General features: G+C 22.4%; 8 protein-coding genes across 8 annotated transcripts; 4 read left to right on the forward strand and 4 right to left on the reverse strand.

Moving 5' to 3' along the window:
- Nucleotides 1-94: 94 nt before the first annotated feature.
- On the reverse strand, nt 95-1,053 carry DICPUDRAFT_94676 (uncharacterized protein). The gene is made up of 2 exons (XM_003288516.1): nt 913-1,053; nt 95-845 (listed from the first exon to the last, which is right to left on the reverse strand). The coding sequence occupies exon 2, from the start codon at nt 695-697 to the stop codon at nt 251-253; it is 447 nt and encodes a 148-aa protein (XP_003288564.1). The 5' UTR covers nt 698-845; nt 913-1,053; the 3' UTR covers nt 95-250.
- A 5,254-nt stretch (nt 1,054-6,307) lies between these two features.
- On the forward strand, nt 6,308-7,058 carry DICPUDRAFT_152810 (uncharacterized protein; the record flags this gene model as incomplete). The annotated part of the gene is made up of 4 exons (XM_003288501.1): nt 6,308-6,379; nt 6,457-6,540; nt 6,604-6,917; nt 7,028-7,058. The coding sequence occupies 4 exons, from the start codon at nt 6,308-6,310 to the stop codon at nt 7,056-7,058; spliced, it is 501 nt and encodes a 166-aa protein (XP_003288549.1).
- Nucleotides 7,059-7,570: 512 nt separating this feature from the next.
- On the reverse strand, nt 7,571-8,052 carry DICPUDRAFT_55483 (uncharacterized protein; the record flags this gene model as incomplete). Its single annotated transcript, XM_003288517.1, has 3 exons — nt 7,571-7,720; nt 7,801-7,899; nt 7,975-8,052. 3 exons carry the CDS (start codon nt 8,050-8,052, stop codon nt 7,658-7,660), a joined length of 240 nt encoding a protein of 79 aa, XP_003288565.1. The 3' UTR covers nt 7,571-7,657.
- A 1,841-nt stretch (nt 8,053-9,893) lies between these two features.
- On the forward strand, nt 9,894-12,397 carry DICPUDRAFT_98061 (uncharacterized protein; the record flags this gene model as incomplete). Its single annotated transcript, XM_003288502.1, has 2 exons — nt 9,894-10,160; nt 10,268-12,397. 2 exons carry the CDS (start codon nt 9,894-9,896, stop codon nt 12,338-12,340), a joined length of 2,340 nt encoding a protein of 779 aa, XP_003288550.1. The 3' UTR covers nt 12,341-12,397.
- A 123-nt stretch (nt 12,398-12,520) lies between these two features.
- On the reverse strand, nt 12,521-14,316 carry DICPUDRAFT_152813 (uncharacterized protein; the record flags this gene model as incomplete). Its single annotated transcript, XM_003288518.1, has 2 exons — nt 12,521-14,040; nt 14,097-14,316. The coding sequence occupies 2 exons, from the start codon at nt 14,314-14,316 to the stop codon at nt 12,521-12,523; spliced, it is 1,740 nt and encodes a 579-aa protein (XP_003288566.1).
- Nucleotides 14,317-15,002: 686 nt separating this feature from the next.
- DICPUDRAFT_98062 (uncharacterized protein) lies at nt 15,003-15,661 on the forward strand. Its single transcript, XM_003288503.1, has 2 exons — nt 15,003-15,014; nt 15,243-15,661. The coding sequence occupies exons 1-2, from the start codon at nt 15,010-15,012 to the stop codon at nt 15,622-15,624; spliced, it is 387 nt and encodes a 128-aa protein (XP_003288551.1). The 5' UTR covers nt 15,003-15,009; the 3' UTR covers nt 15,625-15,661.
- A 255-nt stretch (nt 15,662-15,916) lies between these two features.
- DICPUDRAFT_34245 (uncharacterized protein) lies at nt 15,917-17,287 on the reverse strand (the record flags this gene model as incomplete). Its single annotated transcript, XM_003288519.1, has 1 exon — nt 15,917-17,287. One exon carries the CDS (start codon nt 17,285-17,287, stop codon nt 15,917-15,919), a length of 1,371 nt encoding a protein of 456 aa, XP_003288567.1.
- A 2,855-nt stretch (nt 17,288-20,142) lies between these two features.
- On the forward strand, nt 20,143-21,270 carry DICPUDRAFT_79357 (uncharacterized protein; the record flags this gene model as incomplete). The annotated part of the gene is made up of 1 exon (XM_003288504.1): nt 20,143-21,270. The coding sequence occupies one exon, from the start codon at nt 20,143-20,145 to the stop codon at nt 21,268-21,270; it is 1,128 nt and encodes a 375-aa protein (XP_003288552.1).
- Between the last annotated feature and the right edge of the window lie 734 nt (nt 21,271-22,004).

A 22,004-nucleotide genomic window follows, 5' to 3' on the forward strand; every position in this document is an offset into this window, starting at 1 on the left:
TCACCCACTTCTAAACTAATTAAATGTTGTTAAATTAAATAAACGAATAAAAATATTTGTAAAAAAAAAAAAAAAAAAAAAAACTTTCATTGGTAATTTATAAATATGGCGTATTAAATTTATTTACATGTGATAAAATTTTTTATCTAAAAAGAAAAATAGAAATCATATTATTATTATCTATAAATTGATTTATTTACTAAAATATTATTATTTATTATTTATTTTTATTTATTATTGTTTAATGAATTTACATATGACCTGATACTGATTTACTTCTTTTCCATTGTTTAATATAAGATGAGAGTACTGAGGACATTACTATTTGTTTAGTTTGAGCATCTCTTAGCCATAGATGAAGAACCAAACTATTATTATTATGATGTTTTGAACAACACATAATTTTAATTTGGAATGGGAATAAACCATTTTGAACATAACATGTAACATTGCTTTTAACAAGAACTAGCTTCTCTTTACATTGTGGATTGGTAGCGAAATAGAATCTACTTTGGAAATAATCTTTACAACAGGTACATTGGGGCAAGGGGTTAAAATCAATGTCTAAAACTTGACCTTCTAAAATTAAAGCAACTTCATCGAGTGATTGTGGAGAGTTTATAAATTTCTTTGCGTTACCACTATACCCAATGGAATCTGCGATATATATTCTACTACCTTGGTATTTTCTTTGCATAGCCAAATCAGGTATAAAGAATTCTATTTGATGATAGAAGTTTCTAAATAAAGGTGTTTGAAAAGTTGAAAATACATTGGGTAATGGGAACCCACCTGATAGGGGTGACTGTTGATTTACTACACAAAACCATGGGGTATCATGATTTCTAATGAAAAAAATAAATTAGTAATTTGTTTTATTTTTTTTATATGTATATGGTTTTAAATAATTACCTTGATTGACTATACAATGGATTTAAAAACTCATTATTGCCATTTAAATTATTATGATTAAAGTTATTAAAGTTATTTAAGTTATTGGTTGCATGATGTTGGTGATTATTTGGATTTAAACTGAACGATGAGCCATTTGGTAATGAGTGGGAGTGACCATGCATTACATTTGGAGAGTTTGGTACAGTTAAAAGTGGACTAAGCTGAATAGGACTTGAGTTGATTGATGGTGACGAGTCATAGAGTGATGGTGTGGATGATGAGTTTGAGTTTATACTATTTGGTAGAGAGTTAGACTGATTGTTATTTAGTGTTATTGATATATTTTGATTGTTTCCATTATTTGATGTAATTATTGGGCTTGCCATAATATTATTACCACTAATATTCATACGATCAACACTATTTCCATTATTTAAATTTGGACTATTGGTAGTTGATGTGTGAATTGGTGTTATTATTGTATTGTCATGACTTGTATGGTAGCTATTAAAATGATGAAAATGAGGTAGGTTATAGTTGGACATATGAATATCACTATTGGTATTGAAATTGTTGTTTGAAAATTGACCAACATTAACTGGTGGTGATGATGCCTTTGTTGGTGATACTGGTTGTGACACTGAGTTTAGTGATGTTAATGAGGGGAGTGTTATAATAACTACTATTCCCACTACTACTTGGGGTTGGAAATGTTGTATTGTTAGTATTTGCAACACTGTTACTACTATTATTATTGATATTACTATTGTTGTTTGAATTGTTATTATTGTTTGTATTTAATATTGCCCCATAGTTGTTATTATTATTATTATCTTTTAATGATGAGAAATTATTAAAAATATTAAATGATGATTGTTGGGATTGGGGCTGGAATGGCTGAGATTGTTGATTTTGGTTTTCATATTTTTGAAAGTGATAGTAGTTCATTTCGTGATTTGAAAATGTATCCATTTAATTTTAAAAAAAAAAAAAAAAATTTTAAAAAAAAAGAAAAAACTATATTATTTGATTTGTTATATTTTTACTAATTGCTGTATATATAAAAATATTTTTTGATTTTTTTGATTGTATATATGAAAAAACAAATCATAAAAAAAAAAAAAAATATTTATTGATTAAATTGCGATTTGAAAATAAATAAAAAAAAAATATTTAAATTACAGTAAATGAATATATGTAACGATTATAAATAAACAGTTATATTTTGGATAAAAGAGATTAAAATAGATTTATTATTAAAATAAATAAAAAGAATATTTAATTATTGATAAAATATATAAATTTTTAAAAACTATTATTATAATAAACAAAAGTATAAAGAGAATAATTATTTTAAATTATAGTTATAAAGAAAATACAAAGATTTAAAGCCTGATTGATTGATTTAATGATTATTATTATTAAAAATATTTAAATTAAAAAATATAATAATTTTTGCAAAATTTGAAAATGATTTATGATAAAAATAAAAATAAAAATAATTTTGAAAAAATAAATAAAATAAAATTAAAAGCACACACACACAAGAATGAAACTAAAACAAAAAAAAATACAACAGCAACCTGATACAATACAATAACAAAAATTATTGATTATTTAAAAATTGTATAAATTCAAAAATGATTCAAATTAAATAGAATTTTTTTAAAAATTTATATTAATTATTTAAAATAAAAAATAAATACATATACAAAAATAAATAAAAAAAATAAAAATAAAATAATAGTTTTTTTTTTTTAAAATAATAGTTGGTTGGTTTTTAATTTCTTTGATTCGATTTAAGACTAACAAGATCCCTTTAAAAAGCAATAACAACTATTCTGTACAAAACCAACATTTAAAAATAAAAAAATGATTTTTAAAAAAAAAAAAAAAAAAAAAACTATTATTTTATAAAAAAAAAAAAAAAAAACAAACAATTATTTATTTATATAATCAGGTACAAAAAATGATCATATTAATATATGTTTTAATTTTATGGATGGATATAATCTATACTTTTTTTTTGTGTTTTTTTTTATTTTTTTTATTTTAAACAAATCTTTTTTTTTTTTTTTTTTTTGGAAAAGAATAATAAGAATTTTTTTAAATTTTGGGTTGGATGATACAGTTACCACCTTTTTACCTTCATTATTATACACAAGGTTTTAAAATAACATATGTATGTGTGAGCCTGATTTTTTTTAAAAAAAAATATTTTTTATTTATTTATTTTGCTTATTTTGAATTAAAAAACAACAGCAACAAACAATAATAACTATAATACTACTCTATTGTTTTTTAAGTATATATACACAATATAATATGAACTCTATATATAAATTAAATTATTTAATTAAATATTGTTTTATAAGTTATTTTTTTTTTTTCAGTTGACAAAAATCATGATCTAAGATTTAATAATGATAATAATAATATTATTAAAAAACATGATTATTATTATTTCTCCTAATAATACTATTACTCTATTATTAATTTTCTTATGTTTGGTTTAGTATATATCAAACTAATGTTATATACACTTTTTTTTTTTTTTTTTAAAAATTAATTTTTTCTTAATCATCATATGATTTAGAGGAGAGGTAAGAGGTGAGATGTCCATTATTTAATTTGGAGGTTAGAGTGGACTTTTTTCAAAAGTCTTTGTTTTTTTTTTTGTTTTAATATTATATTAGAAAATTAAGCATATGATTTTTTAAAAAATAGTATTGTGAAAAAGTGGGGTGGGTTTATATCTGTTGTTTGTGTAAATATTGTGTATAATAATAAAAATAATGATACAATTAATTGTTTATTTTAAAAGAGTTTAGAGTGTTAATGAGAGAATGTGTTTTGTTTTTTATAAGTGTGATTTGGGTTTAGTGGTTAGTGAAATTAAATTTTAAAAGTGTGTTGTGTGTGTGTGTGTGTTATTTGCAAGTTGAAAATGTTTTTGCTTCTATATTTTGTTTTGTATGTAAATATTAAAAAAGTGTGGTTGTGTGTTAATCTATCTTTGTTATAAAAGAAATATATAAGTGCATATATGAAAGTGCATATCAATTTTTAGGTGGTTCTTTCTTTTCCTTTTGTGTTTAATTTTATTCTGTAACAAAAAAACATGAGCTTGATACACCCACACCCACATAAAAATATATGATGTTGATGTTGATAAAAAACTAAAGAGATTGATGATGTTTTAATTGGTATTGGGAAGGAAAAATATATTTTTTTTTTTATATTGTTGACTTTATTAAAATCTTATTGTTAATTTTAATATTTATTATATATATATATATTATTTCAATAATGCAAAAAAAATGATATTATTTAGAAAATAAAAATAAAAATAAAAAAAATAAAAAAATAAAAAAAATAAAAAATTATTGGTAATTTTGAATAAAAATCACATAAATTATTTTCCATTAATCTCTAATAATTTTTTTTTTATACTCTTTTAAAAAATAATATTAATTTATTAATAACACTAATTTTTAGAGAGCGATATAATTTGAGTGCTGTTGTGTAAGTGTGTATTTGAAAGAGTGTGTGTGTATGTATGTGTGAACAATTTTTATGAATTTGTGTGTGTTCTTTTTATTATTATAAAGATATCGATAATTGATAATATCATGAAATTTTGTCCATAAATTATAATGTGTATAATTGAAAATGGTAGTTAAAAAATACATTTTTATTATTTTCAATATTGTTATTAATTATTGTTACAATTAATTACTATTATTATTATCGTTATTATTGATTATAGAGTTGAATTAAAAAAAACACTTTAGATTATCATAAACCTTAATTGTTAAATTTATAAACAAATGTGATTATAATTGTTATTGACCAAAAATCAAGTAAATTAATCTCGTACAAACTAGAGTAATTTTAATCACTAAAAAAAATAAAAAAACTATTTTGTTTTTGCTGTTCTTTGATGATGTATAAAATTTACCAACTATACAAACACACACACTTTTAAAAAACACTTTAGAAAAAATATTAACAATAAACACAGAGGGGTACACTAATTAAAGAACACAGCACCACCAAAAAACCCCTTGGGGTAATTGTTGGAATGGTTTAGATAACAAAACAATACAAAACAATATAAATCAATACAAACAAGATGGATTTACTAAAATAAGTTATAGTATTAGGTTTTACTTCTTTTAAAATAAAAGTAAACAGTCACAATAAATGGGGTATGTACATATTTGGTATTTAGATTGGGGCTTATTTGAAATTTAAAAAAATAAATAAAAATAACACCAATACTAGAAACCGAAATGGATTATTGTGGTGTAGTCTTGGGTGGGTAGTAGTGATGAAAGTTTAAAAATTATATAAAACTCTTCAAAAAAAGTCATTCTATTAAAGTTTTTTAATTTTGATTTCAGAGTTATTCTATTTTATTTTTTTTAATATATTTTATCTGTTTTATTTTAAAATGAAAAAATATAAATTATAAATTAATTGGTTATGTTTATTAAAAAAAAAAAAAAAAAAGTTTTAAAAGTTAAATTTCTTTCTATTTTAAACAACACAAAAATAATTATGTACTATTACTACTACATAAAAGAGTTTTTAATTATTTAAAAAACAGAACAAAAAACAAATAATGACTGTGTAAAAGAATAAATATTACTATAAATAGTTAAACCGATTATTTTTTTAATTTTTGATATAGTGATTTAATAATTTTTTTTTTTTTTTTTTTTTTAATCTTTTATCTATTGTTTTTTTAATATATCAATTAAAACTTAAAATAAAATTTATTAATCCACATATAAACAAAAAATGACCCCTTTTCATTTTAACAATTTATTTTTCTATATTAACATTATTATTTATAATATAATTATTTTTCATATTAATTTTCTATTAGATTTATTTAATTATTATAAATATAAAAAAAAAATTATATTAAAAAATTTTAAATTAAAATTATTTTTTTCATTTTTTGTTTAGTTATAATTTTAAGTTTAATAATAATTTTAAGTTTAATTTGATTTTAGGTAAACTTAATTAATATTTTTTTTTACCTTCTAATTATTTCTATTATTACTATTTATATTATCATATTATTATTTTAATTAAATTATTATTATAATTTTTTTTTAAATAAAAGAACCCCCACACCACACTTTTTTTTTTTTAATTTTTTTAATTTTTTTTTAATTATTTTTTCCTTATCAATGAAAATAATAAATATTAAATTCGATTAACTTTATTTAAAAGGTAATGATTTTGAATCAATATTATTATAATTACAATTATAATAATAAAAGAATTTATTTTTATTTAATTTTATTTTTTATATTTAATTTCAAAAAATTATGAAACGGTATTTAAAAATAAATTCTTTTATTTATTTTATTTAATAATATTAAAACAAAATAATAAAATGTCAACAAATTTACAACAACAACCACATAGAATTCCAGATAAAATTCCACATTTTGCAAAATATACACAAGTAAATATGATAAAATATAATCATAGATTTATATTATTTAAAAACTAATTTATTCCTATTTTTTTTTTATCATTTAGGATGTAGGTTTAGCTGATCCATCAAGTGAAATTAATTTTTCATTAGTTTTAAAAATTAGAAATGCAGATTGGATAGAACATCAAGTAAGTAGCTAATATTTATTAATTTATTATAAAACACAACTCTAATTATTTTTTTAAAAAAAGTTAAAAGATGTATCAGACCCAAAGAGCAAAAACTATGGTAAACATTTAGGTCAAGACGAAATCGAAAGTATGACTAGACCAACCCAACAACATTTTGATAAGGTCACCAATTTCCTTCAATCACAAGGTATTCAATCAACTAGAGATGGTGATAATTTAAAAGTAAAAACTACAGTTGATAAAGTTCAAAAACTTTTCAGTACCCAAATTCATAAATTTGCCCAACCATCTGGTAATAAAGATGACACAATCTTCAAAGGAGAAGGAGGTTTTAAAATTCCAACAGATATTTCTGATTGCGGAGATTTAGTTGGGTTTTTAAATATAATAACCTATAATATAATAGAAAAATTAATTAAAAAAAAAAGTTTGGTTGGATTTTTAGTTTATGTTTTTATAAATCATTTCTTTTTTATAAACAAAGCTATGTCCCAGCACAAACAAGAAAAATATGAATTATAATATAATAAATTGTGAATGAAAAAAAAAAAAATTTATTTTTTATTTTTAATTTTTTTTTATCTATTTGGATATTAATTTTTTTATGATCATACTTTCAAAAAATGATGAATCAAATTTCTCTTAAAAAAAAATTTTCAAGAAAAAAATAAAAAACCATTTAAAAAAATACAATAAAACCATTTAAAAAAATAAAATAAGTTTTTTATTTTTTTATTCAAAACTATGATGCAGTATGATGTCAAATGTAATGTTCTATTTATGTTTATTTGAAAATTTTTATAGAAGGTTATGATTTTATTTTTATTTTTTTTTATTTTTAAAATAAGTATTTAAGTTTTTTTTTTTTTTTTTTTTGCAGATTATTTTTAATAATTTTTGGGTTATAATATTATATAATTATCTTATATTTTAAAAAAAAAAAAGGTTAATTTTTAATGGGTAAAAACAAAATAAAATATAAATATATGTCAATATATCCATATATACATATATAGGTAAATAATTTTAGATAAATAAATACAAGATTTTTTAATTTTTTTTTATTTTATATTTTTTTTTTTGGTTTATATAGTTTTAAAAAATTAGAAATTTTTTAAGCTAAACCTTTAATTAAAATAAGAACACCCCAAATGATACTCCAGAACCAACCAACAAACTGATTAAATTGGAAAAAAAAAAAGAACAAATTAGTAAACATTGTTTATTTTTGGTAATAATAAAAAAAAAAATACGTACTGGTAAACAGAGTTGTAAAACACCGATTAAAACACACCAAATGTTACAGTCATCTAAAGCACCAAGGATAATAGTACCAATACCGAATAAGAAGAAATCCTAAAAAAGATAAAAATAAAAATTAGTACTTGATTACTTTTTTTTTTTTTGATCAATTGTTTAAAATAAACATACAAGAATACCACAAATAATCATAACATTCTTTTCAAGAACTGGAATAGCTGATGGCATAAAATGATCTTTATTACCCATGTTTATTTATATATGTATGTATTATTAACAGTTAAATTAAAATGAAAAATAGAATAAAGTATAGTTAAAAAAAATAAAATTTAGTTTAAAAAAAAAAATTTATAAAAAAACAAAAAAATTAAAAAAATAAAAAAAAAAATAAAAAAAAAAATTTAAAAAAAATTAAAAAAATAAAAATTTTTAATAGTTTCACACCTGTTTTTTTTTAACATTTTATTTGAAAAAGTTTTGATGCAGTTTATTATAATTATATGTGTTACCCCCTTTATTGTAAAAATTATTTTTAATATTTATAAATTTTTATTTTAATCCAATTTATAAATAAATCAACATTAGATATAAATACTAATCTGTTAAAAATTTTAATGATGATAATAATAATAATAATGTAAAGAATTAATCATGTTATAAATAAATAATTAAGTAATTGTTATCAAATATTTCTATTATTATAATATTTTCCTTCACTAATTCGGAAGACCAAGAAATGGTTTTTTTTCAAAAAAAATAAAATAAAAAAAAATAAAAATAAAAATAAAAAAAAAAAGCCCCACAAAATAAAAAAAATCCAAAAATTAAAATCAGAATTTGGATTTATTATAATCCAATAATCATTTAATTTATATTTATTATTATATTTAAAAATAAAGTTTTTTCTTTTCTTTCTTTTAATTGTATTTTTTTATTTTTCCAGATTTTTTTTTTTATAAATAACTCAATTTTATAGAAAAAAATTAAAAATATATGTTTGTTATTGAAAAAATAAAAATAAATTAAAATAAATTAATTGGATTAAATTGTTTATTTTTATTTATTGAAATATTTATTATTTTAATTATTATTAATAAAATTTTTATTTTACTATTTGTTTGTTTAAAAGGTTGGTGAAGGTTTGCCAAAACTAGTGGTGCCCCAAAATAATTCCACACTGATAGTAAATTGTGTGAACACAAAAATTTATTAGACACAATTGTGTTATTTATAAATATTTTGTATTTTTATCCAAACAATGCATGCTTCATTTTGTGCTTGGTGTGGGAATTCAAAAAAAATTTTATTTTAAAATTTTATTTTTAAATTTTTTTTTTTATTTTTTTTATTTTTTTTTTAAAATATCCTTTTGCTGTTGAATGTTCATTGTTTAGATAATCACAAAATATTTGAATATAATGTAAATTAATACAAATAATTTTTATTAACATTTATTCATATTAATCAAAAAAGATGCATTTTATAATAGATCAAATGTAGGCTGACAAAAATCAATTTATAAAATAATTAATAACAGAGATTATTTAGAGTCATCATAATCATCAAAATTACCACAAAAAAAATAAAAGAAATCTTGGTATGCAACAATAACCCTTAGAGAAATCCCAAACTCCCAAGGTCTTATTGTTAACAACTTAATCAAAAATTGAAAATGAAAGTAAATTAAATTGGTTTGGTTCTCAATCAATAAAAAATAACCATATATAAGAATAAAATAAAAAAAAATTATATTAATTTATGTGTCTACCCCTTTTAATTAATTAAAAGGTTCATTTTTATTTCTCGTTATTTTTTTTTTAATTATTTTTTATTATGGCATAAATGAAAAAAAATAAATTATTTATAAAACAAATTATTTATAAAAAAAAATAAAAAAATAATTATTTCTAAATTATATATTTTTTTTTTTGTTAATCAAGATTCGCATATTATTTGTATCGTTACCGGTTATGATAACCACTATTTGATGACGATGCGTTCAAAAAAAAAAAATTGAGATTTTTAAAAAAAAAAAAAATTGAAATTTTTTTTTATTTTTTTTTTTTATATTGTATTTGTAATAATAAAAAATGAGAGGATTTACAAAATTATTTTTAGTCTTCACAATTTTTGCTTTACTCTTTGTAGTTTTCACTCCAAGCACACAAGCAAATGATGTAACTACCACCAATTTAGAAAGTGATGGTTACACAGAAGCTGAAGCCAAATTAATTGAAGAAAAAGGTGAAAAATTCACATTCCAAACAGAAGTTAACAAACTTATGAACATTATCATCAACTCATTATATTCAAAGAAAGAAATCTTTTTAAGAGAATTAATTTCAAACGCCTCAGATGTAAGTGCAATAATTTAATCATATATATTAATTTTATTTATTTTTTTCATATTAATTTTTAAAAAAAAAAATTTTGAAATTTTTTTCTCCGTCCTATTTTTTATTAGGCCTTAGATAAAATTAGATTTTTAGGCTTAACCAATCCAAGTTTATTAGGCGAAGGTGAACAATCTAAATTAGATGTTCATATCAAGATTGATAAAGAAAACAATGTTCTCCATATTACTGATAAAGGTGTTGGTATGACTAAAGACGAATTAATCAAGAATTTAGGTACCATTGCCCAATCAGGCACTAAAGAATTTATTCAAAAAGTTAGCGAATCATCAGACTCATCAAACTTAATTGGTCAATTTGGTGTTGGTTTTTATTCATTATTTTTAGTTGCCGACTCTGTTGTTGTCACCTCAAAGAGTAACGACGATGATCAATACATCTGGACCTCAGATTCACAATCACAATTCACCATCGCTAAAGATCCAAAAGGTAACACTCTTGGTAGAGGTACTCGTATTTCACTCCATATCAAAGAAGACTCTAAAGAATTCTTAGAACAACAAACCATTCGTGAACTCGTCAAGAAATACAGTCAATTCATCAACTTCCCAATCTTTTTATACACCTCTGAAGAAATTGAAGTTCCAGTCGAAGAAAAAGAACCAGAAACTAAACCAGAAACCACCAATGACGAAGAAACCACCACCACTGAAGAAGATGAAGATGCTGCTGAAGAAAAAGAACCAGCTACTGAAAAGAAAACTGTTTACAAATGGGAAGAATTAAACGATGCCAAACCATTATGGATGAAATCACAATCTGAAATCAGCAAGGAAGAATACACTGAATTCTTTAGATCACTCTCAAAGAACCAAGAAACCCCAATTACCTACACTCACTTCAGAACTGAAACCGACCCAATTATTCGTTCCATCCTCTACATCCCAGAAAACCCACCATCAAATATGTTTGATTTAGACGCTGTCTCATCTGGTCTTAAACTTTTTGTTCGTCGTGTTTTCATCACTGATAACCTCAAAGATTTAGTTCCAAACTGGCTTCGTTTCCTCATTGGTGTCATTGACTCTGATGATTTACCATTAAATGTATCTCGTGAAATTTTACAACAAAGCAAAATTCTCGACTCTATTAAAAAAGCTGTTGTCTCTAAATTCATTCAAATGGTTAAAAGTTTAGCTGAAGATGAAGATAAAACCAACTTCCACAACTTTTTCAAGAAATTCGGTTCAAATGTTAAATTAGGCATCATCGAAGATAGCAAAAACAAGAATAGATTAATCAAATACCTTTTATTCCCATCAAACAAAAACGAATTCACCTCATTCGAAGACTACGTTTCACGTATGAAAGAAGGCCAAGACCAAATCTACTTTATCTCTGGTAAATCAAAGGAATCAGTTGAAGCCTCACCATTAATCGAACAAGCCATCAAAAAAGGTTATGAAGTTTTATATTTTGTTGATGCCATTGATGAATATTTAATTCCACAATTAGATAAATATGACGATAAATACAAATTCACCAATTTAGCTCGTGATGGTGTTAAATTCGACGAAACCGCCGAAGAAGAAGAATCACGTAAACAAACCGCCGAAGAATTCAAACCACTTACTGATTTCCTTAAAAAGACTCTTTCAGATAAGGTCGAAAAAGTTACCATTTCAAAAGTTTTAGCTGACTCACCATCAATTTTAGTTTCAAACGCTTGGGGTTTCACCGGTAATATGGAACGTATCATGAAAGCTCAAGCTCATGGTCAAACCCAACCACAATTCAATCCAAAGAAAATTATGGAAATTAATCCATCACATCAATTAATCAAACAACTCTTATCTAGATTAGTAGAGTTTGGTGAACAAGATGAAGTCGTTAAAATTTCTGCTAATGTTCTTTATGAAACCTCTGCCTTAACTGCTGGTTACTCTATTGAAAACCCAACTAGTTTCGCCGATTGGATTTACAAAATTATGTTAATCAGTGGAGAACAAATCGCTAAAGCTGATTACCAATCACCACAACAAACCAATACTGGTCCACAAGTTTCATTTGATGGTAACAACGAAATGTTTAACCAACCAGGTGAATTCGAATATAAAGCTGAACCAGAAACCCAAGAAGAATCAGTCCAAGAAGAAAAATCATCAAAACATGATGAATTATAAAATATAAATAAATAATAAATAAAATAAATAATAATTATTATTTTTTTTTTTTAATGTATTTTTTACAATACCAAATTTTAGTAATTTTTATTATTGACCTTAAACTTTAAAAAAAAACTATAAAACCAAAAAAAAAATTTTAAATGCAGTTTTGGTTTTTTAAAAAAAAAGTATTTTTATTTAAATTGATTTTAGAAATATTGATAATAATTCGATTGATGAATTAAGAATTGAAAATTTCATTGAATTTGATTCAAATAGCTTTAATTCTAGAATGGACCCAACCGAGTTGTTTTCGATATCAATGGCACTATTATGTTGGTCGCTGAATTCTAATAGCTGGTCAAATAATTCTAAATCTAAATTACTGTTTGCTATTAATAATTTAATAATACTTGATATACTTTTAATTAAACTTTTGATTAATATAATTTTTTTAATATTATTACTACTAGTATTATCATTATTGTCATTACTATTTGTAATATTATTAATTTTTAATTCTAATAGTTTTATAATTTTTAATTCGAAATTACCACAGCCACCAACAACATTATAATTATCATTTATTATTATTGATCTTATTGATTTTATTAATGATAATAGTCCTTGTTTAAACTGTTTTAAACTTTGTTTACTTGATCCCTTTAATATTATGGTTTGAGTTGATCCATCTAAACCTTCCAAAAGTTCAAATGATTTTTTACCTATATTTATTTGTCTATAACGTTTGCATGCTCCATAAAACTTTGTATTCTTTGATAATGATGTTAAGCTTGATTGAACCATTCCACCTGTCGAGTTTAAAATTTCATCAAATAGCTCATCTTTAATTAAACCATTACATTGAATTCTATATTGACTTCCCTCTTCTTTACCAATCGATTTTTTTACAAACTCCTGTGTTGCTAAATCTCCTATAATCTTTTTGTTTAGAATCAAATTAACTTCGTTGCTATATATATTATTCAATTGGTCAAATAGTAATTGCTTTTCTGATTCTATATATTTTAAATATAACTGGCCAATATCTTGATCTTCTTTACTTGCACCAATTTCGATTTTTGAAAATTCTTTTTGATGCTTTAATTCGATTTCATGATTTAGTAACAAAATCTTGGGGTTATCTATATATTTGACCAAATGATCTTTACCAGCAAATGAAAATGTTGATTCAAACAATATACCATCGAATAATTGAAAACTGAAATCCTGTTCATCCTCTTCTCTTTCATCATCCTCATCATCGTTTACCAATAATAATATTTTTATTTTATCTGGATCTAGTGTTGGCAGTTTATTTAAAAGACTTTTAATTATTTTTGTTATTTCTTTAATATAATTATTTAATAAATTTTTTGATACACTTGCTTTGATTATTGATTCTAAATAATGATTTATAAAATTATCTTTTATATTATAATTAATTTGGACATGCTGTTTTTCATTTTCTGTTATTGCTGATGATGTAAATTGATATTTTTTTAAAAATAACCTGCATTCTTTGTATTCATCTAAAATCTCGTTAATTGTAAATCCTTTTTTTGTTAACTTTATCGACTCTCTTAATAAACTTCCAAACAATATTATAAATTGTGATACACCACTACCATACTGTCTATATATTAAATTTGAATGTTCTAATAGTATCTTATAATAAACTGAATTATTATTAAATGATGCTAAAATTTTTAATCCATCTATTGAAATAGAAAATATTAGATATTTAAATAGATGAGACATTTGAAATATAAACCTATGTTACCATTTGTTAAAATCAATTTCTGTGTTGATAATATTGTTTTATTGTCATTATTTAGGTTATTATTATTATTGGTATTGGTATTAATTTGATTTTCTTGATCATTATCATCATAATCAAAAACCTGTGATATTAATTTAGATTTCCCATTTATTCCAAAACTTGATTCTATTAATTTACAAATATTTATTATTATATTTAATTCATTATTCATATTTAAATATTATTAAAAAAAAAATGAAAAATAAAAATAAATTTGAAAATAAAAAAAATAAAAAAAATAAAAAAAATTAAAAATTAAAAAAAGGAAAAATGCATAAAATTAACAATTGAAACTGTGGAATTAATTACTTTTAATTTAACTTTTAAGAAATTATGTTTTTTAAAAAAAAAAACCAATATTATATTTTAAAAAACTAATTGTAAATTTTTTTTAGTATTTTTTTATTTTTTTTATTCAATTTATTTTTTATATTTTAAAGTTTATTAATAAATGGGAATGCAATAGTAGTATAAACTTTTGCAAAAATATTTGAATAAAAACAACAGAAAATAATATTTTTTTTAACTAATTTTTTTAATTTTTTTCTCACATAAATTTTTTTTTTTTTTAATTTTTAATTTTAATTTTATTTTTATTAAAAAAATTATACTTATAATTTATTTCTTTTTAAAAAATATTATAAATTATATTTAACTTTGTGAAATTAAAATATAATCAAAAAAAAAAAAAAAAAAAAAAAAAAAAACCGAACGTTAATGAGAAAAAAAATTTTAATTTTTAAAAATTTGTGCACCCTCATAAAAAATTATAGTGGGCGCTTGATGCAAAAAAAAAAAAAAAATTGCATGAATTTTTTTTTTTTTGATTTTTTTCTTTTTTTCAGTTTATTGACTCATATTAACAATGAAGTATGTGTGACACTATGTCTCTTTTTTTGTGTTTTATTTATATGTATCTCTATCCTTAAAAAAATTAAGGATTAATAATAATCAAGATGGATAAAAGATAGATTATCAAAAGAAGTATTGGATTAAAGATAGGATTGTATATAGGGATAAAGGATAGAGATTATATTTACACACACACCCATAATTAGCAATACACCATGGTTATTAACGATTAACTTCAATATATAGGACAGCCATCTGCAACTACACTGAATTCAAAATCTACCCAGCTCGTGGTATGAAATTTGTTAGAGGTGACTCTAAAGTTTTCCACTTCATCAACACTAAAGCTGAATCTCTCTTCATGAGAAAGATCAACCCAAGAGATATCAGATGGTCAACTGTTTACCGTAGAATCTACAAAAACACCACTACTGATGTTTCAGCCAAAAAGAAAGCCAGAAAGACCAAGAAAGTCGAAAGAAACATCGTCGGTGCTTCATTAGAAGTTATCCAACAAAAACGTAACCAAAAACCAGAAGTTAAACAAGCTGCTGCCGAACAAGCCAAAAGAGAAATCAAAGAAAAGAAGAAAGCCGCTGTTGCCAAAAAAGCTGCCCAAAAAAAATAAATTGATTATTAATAAAAGTATATAATTAATTGGTTTTAAAAAAAAAATAGGTTTTATGTTATTTATTGGATTTTGGAATTATTTATTGGATTTAGGATTTTAGCTAAATTTTATACATATAGAAACAGTACCATCAATAATAGTAGATCTAGGTTTTATATTCATTTTTTTTATATTTTATTTTATTGTTTTTTTAAATACAACTATAAATGTTATTTATAACATATTTAAAATATAAATATATTTAACACAATATTTATGGTTTTAATTTAATAGTTTTTTATTTATTATTTTATTTAAATACATCGCCTGTTGTAAATAATTTAGTTGTTTTACCCAATTCGACCACTTTATCGATACAATCGAGAGGAATTGAAATTGGAGTTGTATATATTTTTTTACCGTTTGAATCTGTATCAAAAGAAATAGTATTAACACCATAGGCAGCTATTGAATGTGATCTTAATGAATATGGGGCAGTATCGTCGAATTTGGTATTATGGTAATCAAAACTTGTCCAATTTGTAACACGCGAGGTAATGAATGCTGGTTTACCAATATAATCAAACATATTTTCCTTGTTTATATACATATATTTGTAAAAATTATAGTCATCTTTGAAATGGTCACCTTTTATATCTGATACACTAGCACGATTAATTCTTGCCAAGTCAAGGATACTCTTTTCTCTAATATCTTTAACTTTTAATACCATACGACATTGATGTGATAAATTACCAATAGCTTCTTCACCCATGTTAAGTCTTGATCTAATATTGTTTGCGTATCTAAGGGTAAAATCTTGATCATCGGATAGGTGTGAGGTATAGGTATATGCTTTGAATAAAAGTGCACATATAATATCATTCTTTGATAAAGTTGGACCACCTTCAGCTTTGAATTTATCTATTTGTTCTAAATCGTATATTAATTTAATTTGTGTATTTTGAGAGAAATAGTCGATTGCACTGTTATCAGTAGTTGATGAGGTTGAAGTTGCAGGGGTATAGACAAAACCTAAAACATTTGCACCATATTCTCTTGCTTGATCGAGATTTTTAAAATGAATTCTTTCGTTTTCTAAATCAAATGAGTCAAATGCATATGGTTTCTTTAAGCTGCTTTTTTCAATTCCATGAGAATAGATATTTGATAAATATTTTAAATAATAAAAAATTGAGGCTTGGTCGAAAAGTGTATGGTTCATATTGTAACCAATAACAAAACCGTCATTAAAAATGGTGAGTTTAAATGCACCCATTGTAACACCGTTTAAATCTTGAACAAAACCTGAATGTTGAGCAGGGCTGATTATTTTCTTTGGTAAAACAATATCTAATGTTGAGTATTCAGTAGAGTCTTTTCTTTCTTCAATTTCTAATTGTTCTTGAGCTTCATTTTCTTGTCTCTTTGGTGGATAACATGCATAGAGTTGATTTTTATCATCGGTATATAGATATGATAATAAAAAATCGCATTCTATCATTGACTCGTTCATCGATTTAACAAATCTTTCAATATCAATGTGTCCTTTAAACCATAAACCACCTCTTGTGTAGACTGAAGCAGAAAAATTTTCTAAAGGCCCCATAATTCTTTCCCAATTCGTTTTGGTGGGGAAAAATTTGACGGTGTTTTTTTCTTTATTAAATAAAGGGTTCATTTAGGTACTGAGGTTTATTATATTGATTTTTTATTATTTTGAATGTTTTTGTAAAAAAAAAAAACAAAAAAAATAAAATAAATTTTTAAAAGTGAGAATTTTGAAAGAAAAAAAAAAAAAAAAAAAAAAAAAAAAAAAAAAAAAAAAAAAATAAAATAAATTTTATATAAACATTTTTTTTTTTAACTGAATTTTGAATTTTGAAATTTAAAATTTGAACTGTGACAGTTTTTTTTCATTTTATCTAATTTAGTAAAAATATGATGGTTAAAGATTTATAAATTAAATAAATCTTCTTCATAAAAATTTTGTGAGGGTTCTAAAAATTGAAAAGAACATCAACTTGACAACTTAGCGAAGTGGTCTAACGCGATTGACTAGAAATCAATTCTCTTCGGAGGCGCAGGTTCGAACCCTGCAGTTGTCGATACCTTTTGAGAAGGTTTTATCTTCCCATAGATTATCTTCCCAGAGTTTATTATCTGGAATTAATCAATTGATTAATATGTTTTTGTTTGGCATGTGTTTATACTTCTTTGAGTTTACGATACAAGTGGGTCACTGTAACATCTATTCTTTTTTGTATAAATAAAATACTATTACCTACACTAATAATATTTATGTAAGATTTTTTAAAAAAAAAAAAAAAAAAAAAAAAAAAAAAAATATTTTATTTGTTTTATTTTTTTTTATAAAAGTGAGGATTGGATAACCCAATTCAGATGTGATTATGAAACCTGTGAGACAGAAAAATTATAGTTTATTTCAAGAAAAAGAAAACATGGTTATTTTTTTTTTTTAATAATAAAAAAAAGTTTTTGGACAGAATCCAAGGGTTTCAGATGAGTCATTGCTGTAAGGAATTCTTGAAAGATCTAATTGAATTTAAATTTTTTTAGAAAAAAATTTTATAAAATTTGTTTTTTTATGGGATAATAATTTTTGATAATAAAAATGATCATTTTTCTCAATTTTTTAAAAAAAAATATAAAAAAAAAAAAAAAATAGAGATATTTTAAATAAAAAATTATATTTTTATTAAAACTATTTATTTTTCTATTCTGTTCATATAAATTTTCTTTTGCAATTTGTTCTAATTGGATTTCTCTTTTTAACTCTTCTATTTTTAATCTATTTGCTCTTATTTTTTCCATAATTGTTCTGTGTCTATTTTCTATAATAACATCATGTATTTTGTGTTAAACCAAATGAAATTTTAAAACTTCCACTCTTATGGACTTCATTATATATACGGAAACTTCATCAATATTATCTATTTTTCTTGAATTAGTTGTATTATTATTGTCATTGTTTCTATTATTAACATTATTATTGTTAATGTTATTATTATTATTATTGTTATTATTATACATTTTATTTATTTAATATAAATTACTACCCAATATTATTATTTAATTATTTTTTAAAAAACTAGAGATTAAATTTTATAAGAGATTTTTTTTTTAAGGCGTTTGTTTTGAAAAATATTTTTTAAAAAAAAAAAAAGAAACAAATTTTTATTTATTTTTATAATCAATTATTTTTTTATTAATTTTCTTTTCAAAATTTAAGTAGATGATTTAAATACCAAAAAAGTAATTACTTTAACTATAAAAAATAAAAAAAAATAAATTTTTTTTTATAAAATCTTGCAGCCCAAAAAATAAAAACCAGCACCAAAGCTAACCTCGGCTTTCAATGAATTCCTATGCAATTCACACATTATTGGCATACAATATTAAGAAATGTTAGTAATAAAAATTCCAAAAAAAGGTGACCCAATGTTAATCAAAAATAGAAAAAATTATCTAAAACAAAAATATTTCCATAATTTTAAAAAATTAAAAAAAATAATTTTTTATTAACTATAAATAGAGAATTTTATTATCTCTATATAAACTGTATTAACTTTAAATAGAGAATTTTATTATCTCTATAAAATATAAAAACGAACTTATAATTGATAATAATTAAATTGAACTATTTATACTTTTAAATTGTTAAATATTAATTTAATTATTATAATTGGTCTTTATAATATTAACTAGAATAAATTGATATTATTAATTACACTATGATAATTTGAATTGCTATTATCTTGATTGATTATTGATTAGTAATTTGAAAAGGTGATTGCCATTTACATATTAAGATGTAAAGGTGGTAATGTAGTTAAAGAGATAAATAAGAGATAAGATGGGTAATAGGTGACCATATATACTATTAATATCGTTGACTTTAGCAGAGCTAGGATCAAAGAGGAATAGGGAATACAATTTGAGCATAGCTTGAATGATTTCCAAAGTGAACAGTTATAGAAGGTTCAACAAAAAAGACTGTAATATAAAAGAAAAGTAATTGTAGAATTACAAAGTAATATGGATTGGGGAAAGATTAAAGTAATTGTAGAACATTGATATTAAATCCCAAGAGTTTTGGAGGTGGCAGGCTTTTAATTCATTTTATTTTTGATTATTTTAAAGTGGTTTTTTTTTTTTTTTTATTATTAAAGAGGTAGAAAAATGGGATAATTGGATAATTATGTATGTTTTTTAAAATGGGGAGTTATAACTATTTTTAAAAATAGTTATAACTCCCCATTTTAAAATATATTGTTATTAAAATGAAATTGAATTATTAATTTTTAAAAAAAAAATTATATTAAAAAATATTTTTAAAAAATTAATTTTTAAATTTTAAAATAATTTTTATCCATATATTTTATTTATATTATATATATTTTCACATCCTTTTATTTTTACCAGCTTATATATTTTTACACCATATCTACATCAAATACATATTACATTTTATATTTTACATATTTTCAATATCTTATATTTTATACATTCAAAATGAAACTTTCGAAAATCCAATTAGAGGAATTATTACGCGATTTATTAATCCAATTACAGTACTCCAGAGGCGAAAATAAAAACTTTTTTAAAGAAGGAGTTGACATTGCAAGAAAAGAAATTTTAAAATTAGAAAAATTAGAAAGATTAGAAGCATTAATAATAGAACCAACTACTTTGGTTAATTTTTACAATTTAGAAGATTTTTCAAATGATGATTTAGAATCAGAAAATGAAGAACATCAAATCATTATTGACAATTTAGAAAACTATGAAGAGGAACCAATTTTATCCACTCCTCCATCTCAACAACATACAACAACAACAACAGCAACAACAACTACAACTACCACTACCACTACAACCACTGCAACAACCCACCAACAAGATAGCGATGATTCATCTGAAGATAATGATGATTATGATTGGATATCCTATCAAATTCCAGTCTCACCACCAATATCACCATCAGAAGCCCCAATCTCCCCATTATCAACACCAAAGTCACCACAAAAAAGCCAAGACGAAGACTCATCACAAGAAAATTTAGATACTAATGACAACTATGAAGAACAAAATAATGAAATTCATGATGAGTATAGACAAGTTATAAATAATGAAGAACAAAATAATGAAATTCAAGAAAATAATGAACAATTTATAAACAATCAAGAACCAGAAATCGTTCAAGACAACGAAAATGAACATCCAACACATAACTTCCCAATTGAAAATGAAGAGCCAATTCATGTTTCACCACCATATCACTACCCTTATGAATTGGAAGAACCTATTTATTTAACACCTCCACAACAACAACAACAACACAATCTTATAAATGAGTTTGAACAAGAAATAGAGCAAGTAAATCAAGAAGAACACCATTTAGATCAACAAGACGAACAACGAGATGACTTCCCACCAACTCAATCACCACCACATCAAAATGAAGAATCACAAGAATCAGATTTCCCACCAACTCAATCACCACCACATGAAGATGAAGAATCACAACCTCCACATACTACAGTTGTCCGTTTTAATCTTGATTTGAATATCTACTATGATCCATCACCAATACCATCAACACCATCACTTACTCCAACTCAAACAGATGAAGAACAATAAATAATCATTAATAAACAATAATAATAATAATAGTATAATAATAATAATAATAATAATAATCAAAATAATAATAATAATAAATAATAATAATAATCAATAATAACAATAATAATAAATAATAATAATAATCAATAATCAATAATCAATAATAATAATAATAATAATAATCAATAATAATAATAATAATAATAATCAATAATAATAATAATCAATAATAATAATAATCAATAATAATAATAATCAATAATAATAATCAATAATAATAATCAATAATAATAATCAATAATCAATAATCAATAATAATCAATAACAATAATAATAAATAATAATAAATAATAATAATAACAATAATAATAAATAATAATAAATAATAATAATGATCAATAATAATAATCAATAACAATAACAATAATAACAATAATAATAACAATAATAATAAATAATAATAATAAGCGATAATCAATAATAGTAATAACAATAATAATAATAATAATTAAATAATTAAAAAAAAAAAAAAAAGAAAATTTTAGGGTAGGGGTTCAATGTACCAGTGGTGGGTCCGTTTCGGAGAATTGGTAAAAATTGGGAGGGGCTGGGTTTTTCTTAATTTGGGGGGAACCGGGAATTATCTAAGTTCCCTCCTTCGGGGGGGGGGGGAGGTTTTTGCCTTTTTTTTTTTAAAAAAACAAGAGAGGGGAAAAATTACTATTTGGTTGAAACCTGAACCCGGACCG

This window comes from Dictyostelium purpureum (assembly GCF_000190715.1).
Source record: "Dictyostelium purpureum unplaced genomic scaffold DICPUscaffold_138, whole genome shotgun sequence".
Taxonomy (NCBI): Eukaryota; Evosea; class Eumycetozoa; order Dictyosteliales; family Dictyosteliaceae; genus Dictyostelium; species Dictyostelium purpureum.